The sequence below is a fragment of the Syngnathoides biaculeatus genome, chromosome 1 (genome assembly GCF_019802595.1).
Source record: "Syngnathoides biaculeatus isolate LvHL_M chromosome 1, ASM1980259v1, whole genome shotgun sequence".
In the NCBI taxonomy this organism is placed as follows: Eukaryota; Metazoa; Chordata; class Actinopteri; order Syngnathiformes; family Syngnathidae; genus Syngnathoides; species Syngnathoides biaculeatus.
In genome coordinates this window covers 9632539-9649777 of record NC_084640.1, presented here as the reverse complement: position 1 = coordinate 9649777, position 17239 = coordinate 9632539, and the positions used below count along the sequence as shown (strand labels likewise).

At 40.0% G+C, this 17239-nt stretch overlaps 1 protein-coding gene across 6 annotated transcripts in view; it reads right to left on the bottom strand.

The window, feature by feature from the left end:
• csmd3b (CUB and Sushi multiple domains 3b) overlaps nt 1-17239 on the bottom strand; it is a 326110-nt gene that overhangs the window by 39106 nt on the left and 269765 nt on the right. For all 6 annotated transcript variants that reach the window (XM_061814643.1, XM_061814652.1, XM_061814660.1 and 3 more), the window contains 20 exons: nt 15132-15258; nt 14837-15039; nt 14541-14732; nt 14337-14475; nt 13949-14136; nt 13738-13856; nt 13483-13558; nt 13267-13383; nt 9991-10104; nt 9796-9891; nt 9475-9678; nt 8742-8866; nt 7333-7429; nt 5708-5812; nt 5027-5145; nt 4460-4529; nt 2963-3079; nt 2221-2430; nt 1855-2043; nt 1047-1224 (listed from right to left, as the gene is read on the bottom strand). In XM_061814643.1, coding sequence (XP_061670627.1) covers nt 1047-1224; nt 1855-2043; nt 2221-2430; nt 2963-3079; nt 4460-4529; nt 5027-5145; nt 5708-5812; nt 7333-7429; nt 8742-8866; nt 9475-9678; nt 9796-9891; nt 9991-10104; nt 13267-13383; nt 13483-13558; nt 13738-13856; nt 13949-14136; nt 14337-14475; nt 14541-14732; nt 14837-15039; nt 15132-15258 — 2785 coding nt within the window. The remainder of the gene's footprint in view (nt 1-1046; nt 1225-1854; nt 2044-2220; nt 2431-2962; nt 3080-4459; nt 4530-5026; nt 5146-5707; nt 5813-7332; nt 7430-8741; nt 8867-9474; nt 9679-9795; nt 9892-9990; nt 10105-13266; nt 13384-13482; nt 13559-13737; nt 13857-13948; nt 14137-14336; nt 14476-14540; nt 14733-14836; nt 15040-15131; nt 15259-17239) is intronic.

The following is a 17239-nucleotide window of genomic DNA, read 5'->3' as shown; positions in this document are numbered from 1 at the left end:
GCTGCAGACCCGAGGAGGTCTGCAGTGAAAATGCCACTCCCGCCACGCAAACGGCACTCCCCGCCAAGAGGCGGTTTTACAGCAGCGGGCGTGATGATGCAAGTGTCACTGTCTTTCTCTCTGTGTGATTTCAACAAAATCATTCACGCATACGCAATTTTCACAAAGCCAGAAACTCCCAACAACACGGAGCAGCTAATTACAAGGCTGCGTCGAACAGAAGTCATACATTTTCAGTGATAGATTTTAGGAATTTTCAATTTGGGACGTACATTACTCACAAAAACTTGCGGTGAAATTTCAGGATGAAGCTAAGATTCACAAACCTTTATTTCTACCTTCTTTGAACTTGTTGATGCACGTGTCCAACTATTTAATGTTTTAGCACCTTTTCCACAAATTGTTGTCCTCTATAACAAGGAGCTATGATGACTTCTTTTTTTTTTCTTTAAGGAAACGTGGCCACTGACTCTAGAGTGTCATCAGCACATTGGAGGAGAGATATAGAGAGACTGGAAAAGTCACAGAAAGGCATTAAAGTGGTCCTTGGAGTTAAAAAAAAAAAAAAAAAAAAAAAAGGAATTGTCTGTCAGCTCCTTTCATGAGATTTACGGCAGTTGTGTTAAAACCTGTGCAACCTTTTTGGAACTGTTAGTCTTGTTTACAATCTGGTTTGAAGTTCTAAAAACCAGAAAAACTCAGATTTAAGGATTCAGGTTTTAGGGTAGTTATGTTTTATTGTGGGATTTACAGTAGTGTTATCATACACTGAACAATATTTTGTCAATTTTTACTTTAAAGTAGTTTTTGGTTTTTTACATTTTACAGTAGTGTTCTTAAAAGCTGGTGTTAGCTTGTTCTAGCTGGACAATTTTTGTGAGATTTAAGGTAGCCCCAGTCAACCCTTAACTGAACTTACTTAACCTTACCAGACCAGCAAAGAAAAAGCTCTTGAGTTATTATGCATCCTAACCGGACCAGTTTTAAGTTTGTTTTAAGGGTGAACTCTAACCCTATGTTAAACATGCAACAGAATGGCAACCTACCACACGGTGATGTAGTCATATATGGGCTCTGTGCTCAGTACTGTGAAGTTGATGTAGATCCCGTGTCCAGGTGGGACCCTCACACTCCACACACAGTCCTGGAAGTTGGGATATTCCTCAGGGTGACCAGGAGAGTAAATTGTTCCATTTAGTGAAGTGATGTTTCCACCACAAAGAGCTGTTAGGGGGGGGGATAATAGCAAACAATACGGACATTTTAATGTTACGACCACAGGGTAATATCCTTTCTTAAACTTTTTGAGCCACGCATAGCCTTCATCCTCATCAACATTTATATTTATTTAAAATTTTGCAGCTCCCCTTTGGTGTTTAGCTGTATCACTGATGTTGTTTTACCATCATGATAGGGAATTATCCACATTAAGGGACATACAGTAAAAGCAGAAGTCCTCAAAATTGCCACTCGAACGGTACTTGGATAAAAGTCCTAATAAAATAAGACTATTATCGGTAGGTGATATGATTCTTCCTCTGCAATTAACTGCAGTTGTATCATAACACTCCTTTTACAGCCTTTGCTAATAATTTTTTTAACGCTACAGGTCATAGGCACTCTTCCTAATTGCCTTTTCCATTATTTCCACTTTTATTGCAGCACACCTCCATTTTAATAAAAAATGCGTTTGTCAGCTTTTGAATGGGAACTGCTGTGCATATCAAACTGGTAGCGCTGCAAATTGCGATAACTGTAATGGAATGGATATTAATTACTCTGTTATTGCCACAGATTTAGGCACTTATTATCTAGGTAATACATCCTGTTTTTTTTTTTTTCTTTTAAATTTACCTTCGCATCGGGGTAGCGGGTGGTTCCAGTTACGGCTAATGCCATGCAAACAAGTCAGGGAAGCGTCCCCGATCAGGGAGTAGCCGGGAAGACACTCAAATGACACTGTCATGCCCACACTGAAGTCAGTGCCAATCACGATACCGTTCCGGAAAGGTCGGGGGTCCGGACAACTCTGGAGCTGGTAGGCTGGAAAAGATACACGGTCAATCCCATTTCGTGTCTACAAAGACATTTGGACAACTATGCCGCATCTTATTATATGATGGTGAGGTTTCTCCAATCATGAAAGTTTATTATTATAAAGCCCTCGATGTGTTTGTTATCGCCGACCAGTGGTGTGAAGAAAACTGTGTCTAATTGTACCCTGAAAGGTGATGTGGAAGCCTGGCTTGTTCTGTGAGTAGTCGCTGTGGAAAAAGAAGCTGGTCTGGTGGGTGGTGCTGAACAGAGCTTTGGGTATGAGCGGACCGCTGAAGCGATCGATGACCGAGCCCGTCTCTAGGCTACCGCTGCGGATCTCCAGGTAGTCGTGGATGGCTTCTGTGGAAAAGTTGACGAACTGCAGATGAATCCCTGCGCAAATACAAACAAAACAAAATGAGATTCAGTACTGAGACCCGGGCATGATAAAAACATGGCAGAACATTTTCATGGGTATTGGTCTCGATTCTTTGATATTTCCTTCTATTTTAATTGATTGATTGATTCTATCCCTGTAGAGCACTTTGCGATGCATTTTAATGTATGAAAAGGGCTATTTAAATAAAATTCGATTTTATTTTAATTTAGTTTAATATCCTTCCCATGAGCATCTTGGTATGTTTGGGTATGCAAATGACTGCAAAATGTGAATTTATAAGTTTGTTCTGTTATTCTATTAACACATCAAGGGTTATGTAAGGCTAAGTGTGTTCATTCATTTAAATCTTTCCAATTTTTCCTGTTCTATTGGTAGCTTACTGTGCAAAATTTAAATAATATAATGTCTAATTTCTAGAAATTACTTTTTTTAGTGTTTTTAAAGTCCAGTTTTTGCCATGTGCGACACCATAATTTACTAAGAAAATGGGGGAGGTAGAAAAAAATAAGTTTAAGCATTTCTTACCAAACCCGACAGGTAAATTGACGGTCCAAGTGCAGTCTAATCCGCTGGGGTAGTTGCCAGGGTAACCGGGGCTGAGGATCACACCGCTTACGTCCGTCAGGGACCCACCACATTGTGCTGGAGATGCATAAGAAGGACACGAAATAAAAAAATAACAACACAGAGGACCTTTTGAGTTGTTTTTTTTTGCATCGTTTTTCGAATGGCAAATGGTGCCTTTAATAGATTCCCCGTCACACTCGCGCAAAAAAGCAAAGCAGGGCGATATCCAATTAATTTGCAGTGCAAGGTCAAAGATAAACATCCAATTTGGATGCATCAGTGGCAGCTCACGAAAAATCACGTTGACCAAGAGCACTCATTTACCACCATAGCCTTTAAAATTCACTCACAGTGAGAGGTAATCACGCTGGGCATTGCTCCACCATTGCTGTTTGCATTATTCAAAAGTTAAAAACAGGCATTGTAACAAGGCTAACAAAAAGTGTGCTAACAACATTCTTCAACTTATAATGTTAATTAGGAAACATTATGTTGTGCTTATATGTGCTTTGCTAGAGTCTATGCTATGAAGCTTTTGGTTCATAAACTAAGATGAAGCAAGATGACAACCCGAGTACAGAAAGTGTTCAGGATTATAGAAATAATTTTTTTGCGGTGTATTCCAATATGATTTCTAATGAGAATCGATCAAACGTTATCCTTAAGAGTTCTTTACGGGCATCACGATGCATGGTGAGGTGAAGGCCTGGTCTTGGGTCTGGTTGTTTCTTTCTGTGCCCTGTTGGACTGACAGTTTTAATGCATCATACACCCATCTGTGGGGGGAGGGAAGTGTTAGACTGGGGAGGATACTCAGCCAGGTGTTCCGGCACCAGCCTGCTCTCTGGCCCGCCATGCCTTTTAATGCATCACATATGTATATTCACACATGCTTTGAGGAGTAGGTTGGCCTGGATGGAGGTGACGAAATTGGGTCATCATTGCTCTATGACTGACTCCTCCTCAACCTCACTAGTCTCCCCAATTTTAATGCATGACACCCAACCACATCTGTTCAATGTCCAGGGATAAGGGTTGCTTGTCTGGGATCATAGAGATACTGTAGGTTGGGAAGTGGGTATTCACATTTCTCTTGGCATGACATCACTGGCTTAACCTACAATTCATGTTTTGGGCATGTGAGAGCAAACTCAACCCAGGCAGGACAAGGATTTGAATACCAGTCCTTCGACCTGTGAGGCAGATGTGCTAACCAGTCACCCATTGGTTGAAAAATTATGGAAGAAAAACAAACATTTGTCATGTTGTGTCTCTCCAGCAAAGTTGGCCAATATGTTTTGTGACTGAAAAATCGAGGAGGGGTTTCAACCGACATCATTTTTTTCCTTCACATGTTCAAAAAGGAGAACCGTACTGTATTTGAGAAGACTTATTCAGTGAAGTAGACATGGACGACGTCTTTTTGACTGGTAAGTTCAATAATGTGTTACCTACCAAGACAAAGAGGCACTGGGTAGTTCCATCTGCGAACAGGTCCTGGCATGCAGGTTATATGAGCGTTTCCCTACAACGTAAAAAAAAAAAAAAACATTTAAAACAAAACGTTGAAAGCATATTCAACCTCATTAACGATGATAGAACAATTTCTCCCACCCACAAAGATGAGGTAGACACATTTATTATTCATTGCAGCGTGAGTAGTGACGTTTCCCTCTGATTCACTGTTTTAAGTACTTTTGCCTTGTGCCGCCGAGGGGATTAATAAAAGTGAGAATGAGCTGAGACACTAAACATTTTTTTTTTTTTTAATAAAAGAGTTTTAATGTGCTCTCTTTTTCTTCAGCAATAAGCGCATGGTCTCACCTGAAGAGAATAGCCTTGCTTGCAAGGAGAACGGCACTAATCCGTTGCCGACAATAAATCTTCTTGTTTTATAAAGTCGAAGAGTTATGAGGATGATGTCTTCGTTTTTCCATGCATCAAGTGATTTTACAACAATGTATTTGAACTCTTGGGAGGATAAAGAAGCAGATATGAAAGAAAAAGTCTCTGTAGGCTTACCTGGAGTGAGTATCCTTGCTCGCAGGAGAACTGCACCACGTCACCAACCATAAAACGATCTCCTTGTCTTAATCCGTAGTTTGGAGTTTGTGGCTCCGGACATGACTCTAAACCAATAGCTGAAAATGACATTATATGCAAATAAAATCACACTTTTACAAGAAAAAGGTATTTTTTCAAAAGTTCTAATTCCAAATCAATTGCTTCTCTAGGAAGCGTAGTTTGAATGAAAAAAAAAATACAGCTCAAGCTGAAGACAATCTTCTGAGAAAAAAAAAATATTCAGTCACAATATTCCCCCCCAAAATTGGAATTTTATAAGAAAACACAAATTGCTATTCTTTAAGGAAAAAGCTGCATACATTATTCATTTTGTATACGTAAAATTAAAATTTTACAAAAAACAATCTTTTTATGTGCTTTGATTTTAGTAGATGACTAGTTTCTTGCTCTCTTGGTTTTTCTCTCGGGTTTTTGACCAGGTGTTGTTGCTTTTTAAGAAGTGTGGGTCTGTGAAGCCCTTTGAAACTCTTTAATGAGTAAGCCCTTTATAAATTCGACGAGTTCAATAATTGTCTGAAACCTGGGAGATAGCCAGCATCATGCTACAAACTTTATAGAGGATGCAATATCGAATATTATTTGGCGGGGGACTCCCACCGGGTCCTGATGGGCTGATACCTGTGTATTCCAGGTGAAACCCGGCAGCAGAGACGCTGATATCAGAGCTGAAGCTGAGGTAGAGGTTGTTAGATGTGCTGTTGAGCAGTGGGGGGATAGTGGTCCCTGAAAGCCAGAAAAAAAAGAGAGAAGAAAAGACAGACACCTGGTGAAACTGATGACCATCTGACAGCAAACACAACAAAGACTCCCCCTCTCTCGCTCTCCTTTGGAAGCAGATGCAAAGGGATCGCTTTTTTTTTTTTTTTTTTTTAAATCCAAGGCCCATATTTCATTTGATAGCAGTAACGTTGACCTGACCTAGTTAAGTCCTGACGTCGAGCTGTCCCGCCGTGTGATGTCCCCTTTCATGTTACGGAATGCTAACCTTCGCTGAGCTACTCAGTGCTAAAATGTCAACGCCGCGTGCATTCGCGTTAATATTGCTCTGTGATATTTTGTGACCAGTTTAACGGTTAAATGTGAGGGCATCCCTGTTTTTTTATTATTTTTGGGTGCTGTGTTTCTTGTGGGCTGATGGATGTGATTGCTGGCGCTATTGAGGAGGATTAATTAGTCTCCCTGCTGTTACTTTTCCCATTCTAAAGGAAAACCCATTTATTATCATGACAGAACGTGATAAATATATAAAGATATTTTTTCCTTCCTCAATGAATAATGGATGCCAGAACGTAATTAATGGTGTGAGTTTTATGATAAATAATGAGTATTTTGGAAGGATTTTATTAAGAGCTGTAAATTTGCAGTATTCTTGACTAAACTAAAAAAATGATGAATCTGGAGCAGAAATTTGGCATAAGAGATTGAAAAAAATCTGGAAAAATTCAGAAGTTTACATCAAGAAGCGTTTTAGAAGGGGAAAAAACAGAATTATGTGAAAAAAATTAACATTGCATGGGAAATAAGTGAAATAAAAAAAGAATTAAAAAAAGAAAAAGATAATTGTAATTTTACCATGAAATTACCATGAAATTTTTTTTTACATAATTTTAAAAGAAATATTTTTTAAAAATGTTTTCTCATAAAAAATGTTATAAGAATGGATTAACATCCGTCCATCCATTTTCTTTGCGCTTATCCTCATGAGGGTCGCGGGGATTGCTCCCAGCTGTCAATGGGCAGGAGGCGGGGTACACCCTGAACTGGTTGCTAGCCAATCGCAGGGCACATAGAGACAAACAGCTGCACTCACAATCAAACCTAGGGGCAATATAGAGTGTCCAAGTAATGCTGCAAGTTTTTGGAATGTGGCAGGAAACCAGAGTGCCCAGAGGAAACCCATGCAGGTACGGGGAGAACATGCAAATTCCGCACAGGTGGGTCTGGGATTGAACCCGGGACCTCAGAACTGTGAGGCCAACACTTTACCAGCTGAGCCACGGACCCGCCTGAATTAAGAATATGAATTTTTACACTTTAAATGTTCTCATACAGGAACCATGAAGTATTACAAGGTTTCACAGTTGTGAATAAATACAATGTCTAGATTACATCATTTATAGCCAATCCTACTACAACAGCATAAACAGCATATGCAACAGAATCATATATTTAAACTTATGTTTCACCCTCTTGTACACACTAAGTCCGCTTTGAATATCATAATGAAAGAGCAAGTGTCTTACCTGAGTAGCTCCCAAGCCTCGGCGCGTGGTTGTCCGCGCCATCGTAGAAATCCAGTGAATCCCAGTTGTGCTCCGTGGCGAAGCTCACGACCTGAACCTGGAAAAAGGGGAAAAAAAAACAAAAAAATCCTCTTAGCTCCTTTTATCAAGTCACAATTTCAACATATTTTACTGAAGTTTTACAATAACAACAAAGTACTTACAAAAAAGTCAAGTCAAAACACTCAGAGCTTCACGTGTATAATGTCAATTTTAAAAGGAAAGTTGTAACATAGCAAGAAAAGGGAGTAATTTTAGGAGAAAGACATTATATGAGAGAAGTTTGAGAAAATGTATAATTTTGTGTGAATGAAGACATTTAAAGAAAAGGCATACTTTTCCATGAAAATGTGTAACGTTATGATAGTACAGTTGCAATTTCCAAGAAAAATTAATGTAATTTTGTGAAACATTTTCATTTGTAATACGTTCACAAGAACATTTGAAACACAAATGCATCATTTTTACAATTCTATGTCAAATATCTGCACTAATTGCACATTTATAAGGAAAAGTCATATTTCTACATACAGTTGTAACTATAAAGAAAGAAAGGAATATCATACATTGCTGTTAGCCCATCTATAGCGTTTCACATTACATGTTAGCATTAAGCAAGTGGAAATGAGATGAAATTATATGATTGGGGTGAACATTTAGACATTAAAATATACAATTTTTAATTTTCGGTAAATTGTAAATTTTGGTAAATTTCAACAAGGAGTGACAACTTGAAGCAAGCACGCTTTACATCTTACTTGGAGAGCTACGTAAGAGTGACAAAAGGAGCTAAGGAATACTTTTAAAAAGTTCAGTTTAAATGTATTTTAATAGAATAAGTCAATGGCAGGATGAGTGGATGGTGTTCAAAGCATGTGAAACGGGTAAAACAAAAAAAAGATTTTTGTGTTGGGACTATCAATGTCGGATAATTTCACGTATCGTGCATCTTGTGTGATCACTGGAGAACAAAATTTTAATGCAAATCCGATTTTGTGTGTACAAAGTCCAAATCACTTTTTGTACTTAATTAGGAAAAGACATAAATAAAAGAGAGTGAATACATGACATTGAAAAAGAGTGGAATGAGGCAATGTATTTCATGTCTGTTCCTCACTCCTGCTTAGAGTTGGTTTGTCACCCGTGAAAGAAAGTTATCTTTGCATTGTTTCGAAAGTGCTTCCGCTGACCGCACAAGCCGCCGTTATCTTCTTAGCGTGAGATGCTATCAGCTCACGTCGGCACGCTCTCTCGCTTGCAAACTATCTGTCCATGTACCCATCTGTCCATCATCCCGCCGAATAATATTATCTTCTCCCAACATCGCATCATTCTCAGTTTTTAAGTCAATGATATGTGAGGTCAGTTACCTGGATTCCTGCGCCTTCAGGGACCGATACCTTCCACACACAGTTCTGGTTGTTGTCGTACGGTTCCGGGTAGCCAGGTGACAGGATGGTTCCGTGGCGGGAGCTCAATACGCCTCCGCAGGGAACTGAGTGGTGAGAAACGGGAGATTTCAATTCTAATCATTTAGATGCAAAAAACAATGAAAAACCAGGAACAAATAACTAGCCTCACTAGCTTATCTGGCTAACATTACTTTCAACACTTCATAGAGTTTGGTTAATAGGCAAACATAGAATACAGTACTTAGAAGTACATTACGGCACAAACTAAAGAGTGTCTTTAAGGGATTCTACACAGTTAATGTGCTCTCATAGTTTTAGAGCCTCGATTCATCTTTAGCTTTAATAAACAGTCCGTGTATTCTTCTCACTATTCAAGCAGTATTAAAATCACGATCATTACGGTTTGAACGCCAAGAGCATATCAATAACTTCATTAGCTAATTTAGCCAACATTAGCATGTTTTTTTTTTTGCAGTTATTTCCATACTTAGTTTATTTGTTCGCATGTTTCTCATAAGTATCTAGCTCATAAGTCTGCCCATCATCTACTAATTTACAAACTGGAATTTGAAAAGTCGAAATCTCACCCAAAAACTTGAAATGATAAAATAAAGTTGTAGTTCCAAACATAAATTATTAGTTGTTTTTTCTTTAGTTCGTAAGATGTTAGATTTTTGGGATGCCAGGTTACCGATACAAGTGGGCAGGCTGTCATTCCACTGCGCCAGGTTGTCGGGCACACTCTCGCAATGTATGGCGGTGGAGCCGTGCAGGACGTAGCCGGAGTTGCACTCGAACTGGACCAGAGAACCCACCGCAAATTCATTGCCCAAGCGGTGTCCAAAGCGCGGCTCAGGGACCGAGCTACACTGTGTGGCGCTGGTCCGTGGCACAGCTGGTGAGTGGAAATATGAAAGTGACGTTACTTTCAAGTGATTCAATAATCTAACAATAAGAGTAAAATCAGAAAATGTCATTAAGTGGGTTTTGTTTTTGGGGGTGACAGGATGACCTTGGTAGACAAAGTGGAAGCCTTTTGCCGTTTCTGGCCCCAACGTCGTAAACTTAACGGTGATCTGATTGCCCGAACTGAGCGGCAGCGACTCTCCTGGAACGAGATAACATTTCATCAGTTTCCAACGGCCTCCCCCTCCCGCCCTCACCTCCACGTTTTCAACCATCAGCATACTCATCCATCAGTTCTTACCAGAGTGGGAACCTGAGAGCGATGACAGCAGCGTGCTCTGCTGAGTGGGCCCGTCGTAGATCTCCACCACGTCGTTCAGAGACGTCTGGAAGAGCACAAACTGACCGAAGAGGACTGAAAAAGGGATGAAGGGGATTGACGGGAAAGGGCAAGTGAAACGAGAGGGTAATCACGTTATTCCGTGTCCAAATCCGCAGGGATACAATAAACCTGGAAGGGAAAATCCCATTGGAGCCAACCTTGAAGATCCCCAAATAAACATCTCCTTGTCTTCACCTGTGCTAACATAGGCAACACACACTTGAATGTACGGTTGGAATCCTTTTTCATCATTTTATGCCACTTACATATTTTAGGGAAAAAACAACAACACAATTTTACACAAAGGAAGGACCTATTTTTACAAGAACTATCTTGAGTTTTTTTAATATGTGAGGTATGTTTTTACCAGTCATTTTTTGTAGTGCGGTTTGATTATTTTGCAATGAAGCAAACCTTTAAGAATAATTTTATAATCTAATATTAGCAGTATTTTTATAGAAAATAATAAAGTTTCAGCAGTTGTCGATAAAAACACATTTTATGAAAATAAAGTAACTACGAACTTTATGAGAGCTCCCCAAATTTTAGGAAAATAAATTCCTTTTAAAATTAAAAAATAGAAAACAACATTCATGACATTTACTACTACTACTACAAGTTAAGTTTGGAAGAGATATCTTAAAAAAATGCTGAAACTTCGTATTTATTAAGTTCACCACAGGATGGCACCAATGTAATACATTTATATTAGATTGCAGAATTTTTTTTAACTGTTACTCCAACTGCTAGAAATAAGAAAATCATGAAAATGCAGCAAAACACCGCATGTTTGCCGTTATAATTTCACAAGAAAATTGAACTTTTACTGAAGTCAAAAGTAATAGGTTTTGCAAGGATAAAGTAGTAATTTTAAGAGAAAGTTATAATATAAAAAGAACAGACTAGAAAATATACGAGGTACCTTGTGAATCATGTACCACAAGCCGTGTTGGAACAATAGAGCCATCAGGAGACTTAGCGTTGGTTTTAAAATCTATCTGGGCTGCAAGAGCCGCTGGCGCTTGGTTGTTAATCATCAGCTAACATCTTAAAGGACAGTCCTCCTTCTCCGCCTTGGTATATGATGAAATGTGCCGCAGTGGAATGGGAATTACACCCAAGACTCCCATATACTATCTGGAAAAACTAAAGCTGTGCGAGTTACGTGTGGCTGCAGTGATGTCTGTAATGGTACTCGAGGAAGGGTGTAAACACATATCAAAACCAGTTTGTGATCAGTGAACCCCTTTCAGATTTTTAAGCATTTTTCTAAATTTGCACACCTTTGATGCAGTACCACATTGTGGTAATGGCAATCGTTCAAACAGAGCAGAGCAAATATTTGGGGGCAATTGGTGTGACATTGAAAAAGCGAAAAAGTTAGCTTTGAAAAACTGGAATCATCGGAAAAAATAACATTGCTTCCAAGTAGCAATGGTTGGTCACGGGGTTATGACTTTGTTTGGATTCTTCGCATCACAAATTATTAACATCTTACATGAAGGCTTTGTTGATGACAAGATGGAAAATAACCTGAAATCTTTTCAGTGTCTCAAAAAAAAAAAGGAAACAAGTGAAGGCTGACTGACCAAGGCTGTGAGGGATGAGAAATCTCTAAATGTTTTGATTCATACTCAGTGTGGGTGTCATCATTTTAAGGAGTAACCTTCTCCAGCACAAATTGCAGTTTTCATTTATTTATTATGAGCGCCGACAGCAACAACAAAAACAAGCAACTGCCGGGCACAGGGGAAGATCGGGCCTTGAATATGGAGGCCGAGCAAATGCTAGCTTCTCTCACAGTCAAAAGCGTCTTCACGGAGGCGACGCGACGAACGCTGCTCGCTAAATGGAATGAGACGGGAGACCATTGAAGGTCTCGAGAAGAGCTGCTATTTATACACAGTGCCGGCGGGCACAATTGGACCCAGTCTCAAATAATTACTGACTCCAAGTCGCAGCCAATTAGCTAATATGCTGTCAGATAACATATTGCCAGTGATTGGGATGCACGCAGCGGTACCTCAAAGTTCGGACAACTTGAAAGTTGTACACTAATCTGTCATACATTTGGCAGATAGGCAGAATACTGGAACTATGCCAGAAATTGACACCTGCCCAAAGGGATTTTTAACTTCCTATAGGTACCACAAGATGGCAGCAACTGACAAAATGCAGCTCTTCCAATCACTTCAACATAGTGCCTTGGTCATTAATGGCACCAAAGAAATATTTTGAAATTCGACACAGCTTGGTTGGAACCTGTAGTGTTTAACCTACTGTGATGTACTAAACAGCATTAATTGCCCTGAATCAACACGTTTAACCTCAATAATTTGGCAGGTAGGCAAAAAATAAATAAATAAAGTGGAACATGTTGGCCCAATTAGTTTAAAAAAAATGGAATGGCCTATGCATGGCCTCTAATGAAGGAGCCAAAATGGAAGAAAGTATTGCTACTCTCATCAGGCCTGTTATGAAACAAAATCTCAAATCAAGATCAAAGAGAAACTGGCCTTATCTTTGAGCACCAGTTGACTGATTAACCCTGACCTGGAGTGAAATGACTGGCCAGCCAGCTTCTTTTGATCAGCTATTATATCCCCACGGCTTTTGTACATGAAGGCTAAAACATTCAGAGGTCTGATCTGGGGGAGTCTAAAATGATCTCATTAAAATCAGGTTTAAAAGAGGCAAGAAAAATGTTGATCACACGATTAATACGTAGCCTTTTTCTCGCTATCGGACAAACTATGTTTTCGTAAAAACAACTGAGGCTGGATGTAATTGTGTCCAATTTTTATTTTGTGCTGACATTCTTTTATTTTTTACTATTAATTTACTGTAGTTAATTAATGTAGAATTCAGCAACAAAATGTTACTCATGTAAGTTAGCAGTTTCATGTCATAATTGCCATTTACCTCTTTGGCTTATCATTCTTGTCCAATTGTATTACACACAAAAAGGCAAAGGAAAGTCAAACAAAAAATATCAACTGGAACGTTAGGGAGCAGAGAGCTTTTTTCAAATGGATTTTGGACACTTTTTCAATATTTGGACCCTTTTCTTGGAATTTTAGCTACAGTTTTGAATTGGTTGACTTATTGACTTTGGTGTTTTACACTGCCCTTGCAGTGGCACATAACCACTTCACATCATATTTGGACCAGCTAAAAATCTTCTCAGATGCTCACCAAACTCGCGTGGAACAGCTATGGAGTAGACACAGGTTTGTCCAGTTGTGTAGTTCCGAGGGAAGTTTGGCGACAGAACAGTTCCCTCCGATCCCGTCGATCGACTTCCGCAGGGAGCTGGAAATCGAAGATATACGAGTTACAGGAGGATGTTTATTAAGTGGAGTGGAGGAATTTATTTTTTTAGTGGGTGTTAACCAAAATAAGCAATCCTACCCTGACAACTCGGCAACGCCCTGTTCCATCCGGGTCTGCCATCATCCCCCATGCTGCAGGTTAGTGTAGAGTAACCCTGAGGACAACATTTTTAAAAATGAAATGAATAACTAACCTATTGATTACAAACCCTTTCCAGTCAACTTGTCAATTCAATGATGTACACAGTACAACCAATTTAACCCAAGTGACCATCAATCCATGTATTCATCTGTCCGGTTTGCCATTCATAAATCAATCCATCCAAGCATGTACCTGCAGAACATATCCAGCCTCGCAGTAGAAGGTTACAGTCGAGCCCAGCTTGTAGTCTGATCCCAGTCTTGTCCCATTAAGCACCACTCCCGGGTCAAAACAAGACTCCCTCAATTTGGCTGGATGGAGAGGAAGGAAGATGACGAATAAATACTTGCAACAAGACATCCTGCTTACAGTCTAGTATGATAAGCTGATGGTTTTACCGCACCCTTGTATTCTAGGTGAAAGCCGGCAAAGGACACAGATCCGTCGCTGCGGAAAGCCAAGTGCATGGTATTGGAGCTGCTCTCAATCCTCTCCGGCAGTTTGCTGTCTTGGAAACTGCCGATCAGAGGGCTGTTGCTGTCGGGACCGTCGTAGATGTACAAAAAGTCGTAGTTTGGCTCAATGTTGAAACTGGCCGGGTGGGGATTTAGGAGAGGTAGGCTAAGGTTAGATAACTATTGTGGCTCCGGTAGAAATTTCACAGAATTTGGTGCTCTTTAAACTTTAAAAAAAATATGTCCTCTCTTGCTGCATTTGCACTCTCCAAAGGATAGCCATAAACTAGACCAGTAAAACAAAAGATCAGTGAACTTTTCAAGAAAAATTGGTACCTGATGAAAGCGAGCGACAGGACATAATCTGGATTGACGGCTATGAGCCAGTCACAGTCCTTGGAGTGCGGGTAGGGATGCGGAAAGTTGGGGGACAGGATGAAGCCGCTGGAGTCGGTCAGGTTGCCTCCGCAAGGAGCTAAAACACAGATAATCAATCATCCTTTTCTTTAATATCTCTCGTTTGAAGGTAGGACATCTCACCGATGCAGACAGGGGGGCTGGGCTGCCAATAGTATCTGTTGTCGACTTGTATGCAAGTGATTTTGTCGTCCCCCTGGAGCTCGTATCCGGGATCGCACTGGAAAGAAACCGAATCCCCCGGCTCCCGGCCGTCGCCGCTGCGGGTGCCGTTCATAGGCACCCCTGGGTCCCTGCAAGCAGTTGCTACTGAGCCTGCACAGGGACGGTTACGTGAGTTAAAGTATCTGAACCTTGTTTAGATCTGACAAAACTATGCTCCCTATTGGGTATAATTTTAGAGGGCGGGAATTACTCACTGGAAAACTGGATGGCGAATCCCGACTTGCTGATGTAAAAGTCCGTCTCAAACTGTACAGTGACGACGTTAAGGGTGGAGTGGATGCCTTCAGGCAGCAGTGACCCGCTGAGTTCTGCCAGAGACATCTCGTTGGCGGCCGGTCCATCCCAAACCCGCAGCATGTCGTGACTGGCCTCAGTGTCAAATGCCAGGAACTGAAGGCTGCAGAAAAATAAAAGAAAAAGAAGTAAAAGTTTTGTTAAAAAAAAACTGCACTCTGCGGGAGAGAGCTGTTCACCACGGTTCTTTGTTACCTAACAATGTTTCCAGAGTCCACCTCAATGGTCCAGGTGCACCTAAGGTTGTTGTCGTACGGAAAAGGGTATCCAGGAGAAAGAATCCTTCCTGTCGACTCACCCTTAAAACGTCCGCCGCATTCGGCTAGCACAAACCAAAATTATATCACAAAATCGCAAAACACCAAGCAGAACATCTATTTAAATAGTGGCCTACCAGGGTGTTATAGTGTCGAAGAGAGGGGAGGCCTTGAATTTTTAAAATGCCTTTTTTCCCCCCCTCACAAATAATGGTAATAAATAGTTAGTAATACCCAAATCTTGCACTCTTTAAGTGACACTCTAAACTTCAGATTGCTTGAAATGCCACGTGAGCGCTGCAGGCGTTGTGCCCTCCGGCAAGCGGACTTAGCGTTTAAAAGATAAATTGGACCATCTGTAGACAACATTCCAGATATCATCTTTCTGACAAGTTGTAGTACCATTTAGAATGGTTTAAATTTTCACTCAAGATAACAGTTACATAATTCTGACTGGTCGAAAAGAAAGGCAGCGGTATCTGGATTTTATTTACGTGTATTAATAACTTCACTCGTTTCTTCACGAGCATCAGGGACAAATATTTAGATACATTTTTCTTTTCAGTTCAATGTTTTACTCTTCGTGCAACATACTAGAAAGATGTCATCTCCATTTAACAAATAAGGCAAAATATGAGGGGGACGCTAACAAATGACAGACTTTTTTTCCATTTTTGGAGTAAAGAAAACTCTAATGAGCCCACTTTCATCCTGGGAGAAAGCACCACACATTTTATGAAAAGATATAAATCGCCTGCTCAATCTTTGTCTCTTTCTCAGTTCTATATTTCCCCAATCTCCATCCCATCTCGGGTTCTCTTTTGTGCCGGCGAGTTTCTTTCTCCCGGCGGCATCCCTTCCTCACTGGAATATATTAACTTGAATATGAGGAGCAATTTTCAGAGTCCACCACTGGCTTTTAAAAAAAAAAGTGATAGAAAGTAGAAAATCGAAGGTGTGAGGGGTGTTAAAGACAGAAAGGGGTAATAAGAAAAAAAGCAATATAACATTAAGACGGGGAGGTTTAGCTGTGGTCGTAGTATGCGACTACTAAAAAATAAAGTCATAGAATATCGACTCTAGGTTTTATGAGCGTTCCATTATTGATAGTGGGAAGGGAGGAGGCTTATTAAGCTGAATTTCAAATCAAGAGCATCGAGGGCCGCCGGATGAAGGAAGCGAAAACGTTCTTTAAACTTTTACATTTGCTGTCCTGCTTATTGCGGCCATCTGTTTCCGAGGCATTTGCGGCTATCGAAGCTGTCGCCCCGATTTTTGTTGCTGTTTGCTGTGGTTTAACAGTTTCCTGTATAATTTGCCCATATCATATTACATTAAAAATAGAAACATTATAGTAACTCAATACTGTGCTGCCGACCAAAACAACCAATTACCATTACATACTCACCCCTCCATATTCCCATTATTTTGAATTTAAGGAACGATAACATATCAGAATTGAGATGCATTGTTTGCTTTTACAAAACCGTATTAATCATTTTCTCCTCTGATCCAGTAATAATGTGTATGTATTCAATATTGATAGAAAAGATGGTTGATAATAACATCCATCCATTTTTTGTTCCGCTCATCCTCACGAAGGTTGATGGCACACTGAAGCCCATCTTAGCTATTTTCGGGCGAGAGGCGAGATACACCCTGAACTGGTCGTCAACCAATCGCAGGGCACATATAAACAGAGAACTATTTCCACTCATATTCACACCTACCGCAAATTTAGAGTCTTCAAGCATTATACCATCCATGTTTTTGGGATGTGGGAGGAAACGGGACGTTACCATCCTTGTCATTTGCAAAATATCGCAATTGTATCATATTGTCTGACTTAAGTTGTGACAGATGGCTTTCTTACAATATACTGATTATTACTGTATTATGATACAGTTTATATCATTGGCAAATAATTTGATATAGTCGTGTATAGTGGGTGTTGGTTACATCGCCATCATAATACAGTAAATCAATGTTTTTATCTAATTGAACAATTTATTTTACCATCATTGTATCATAGATGCTTTCTGGTAT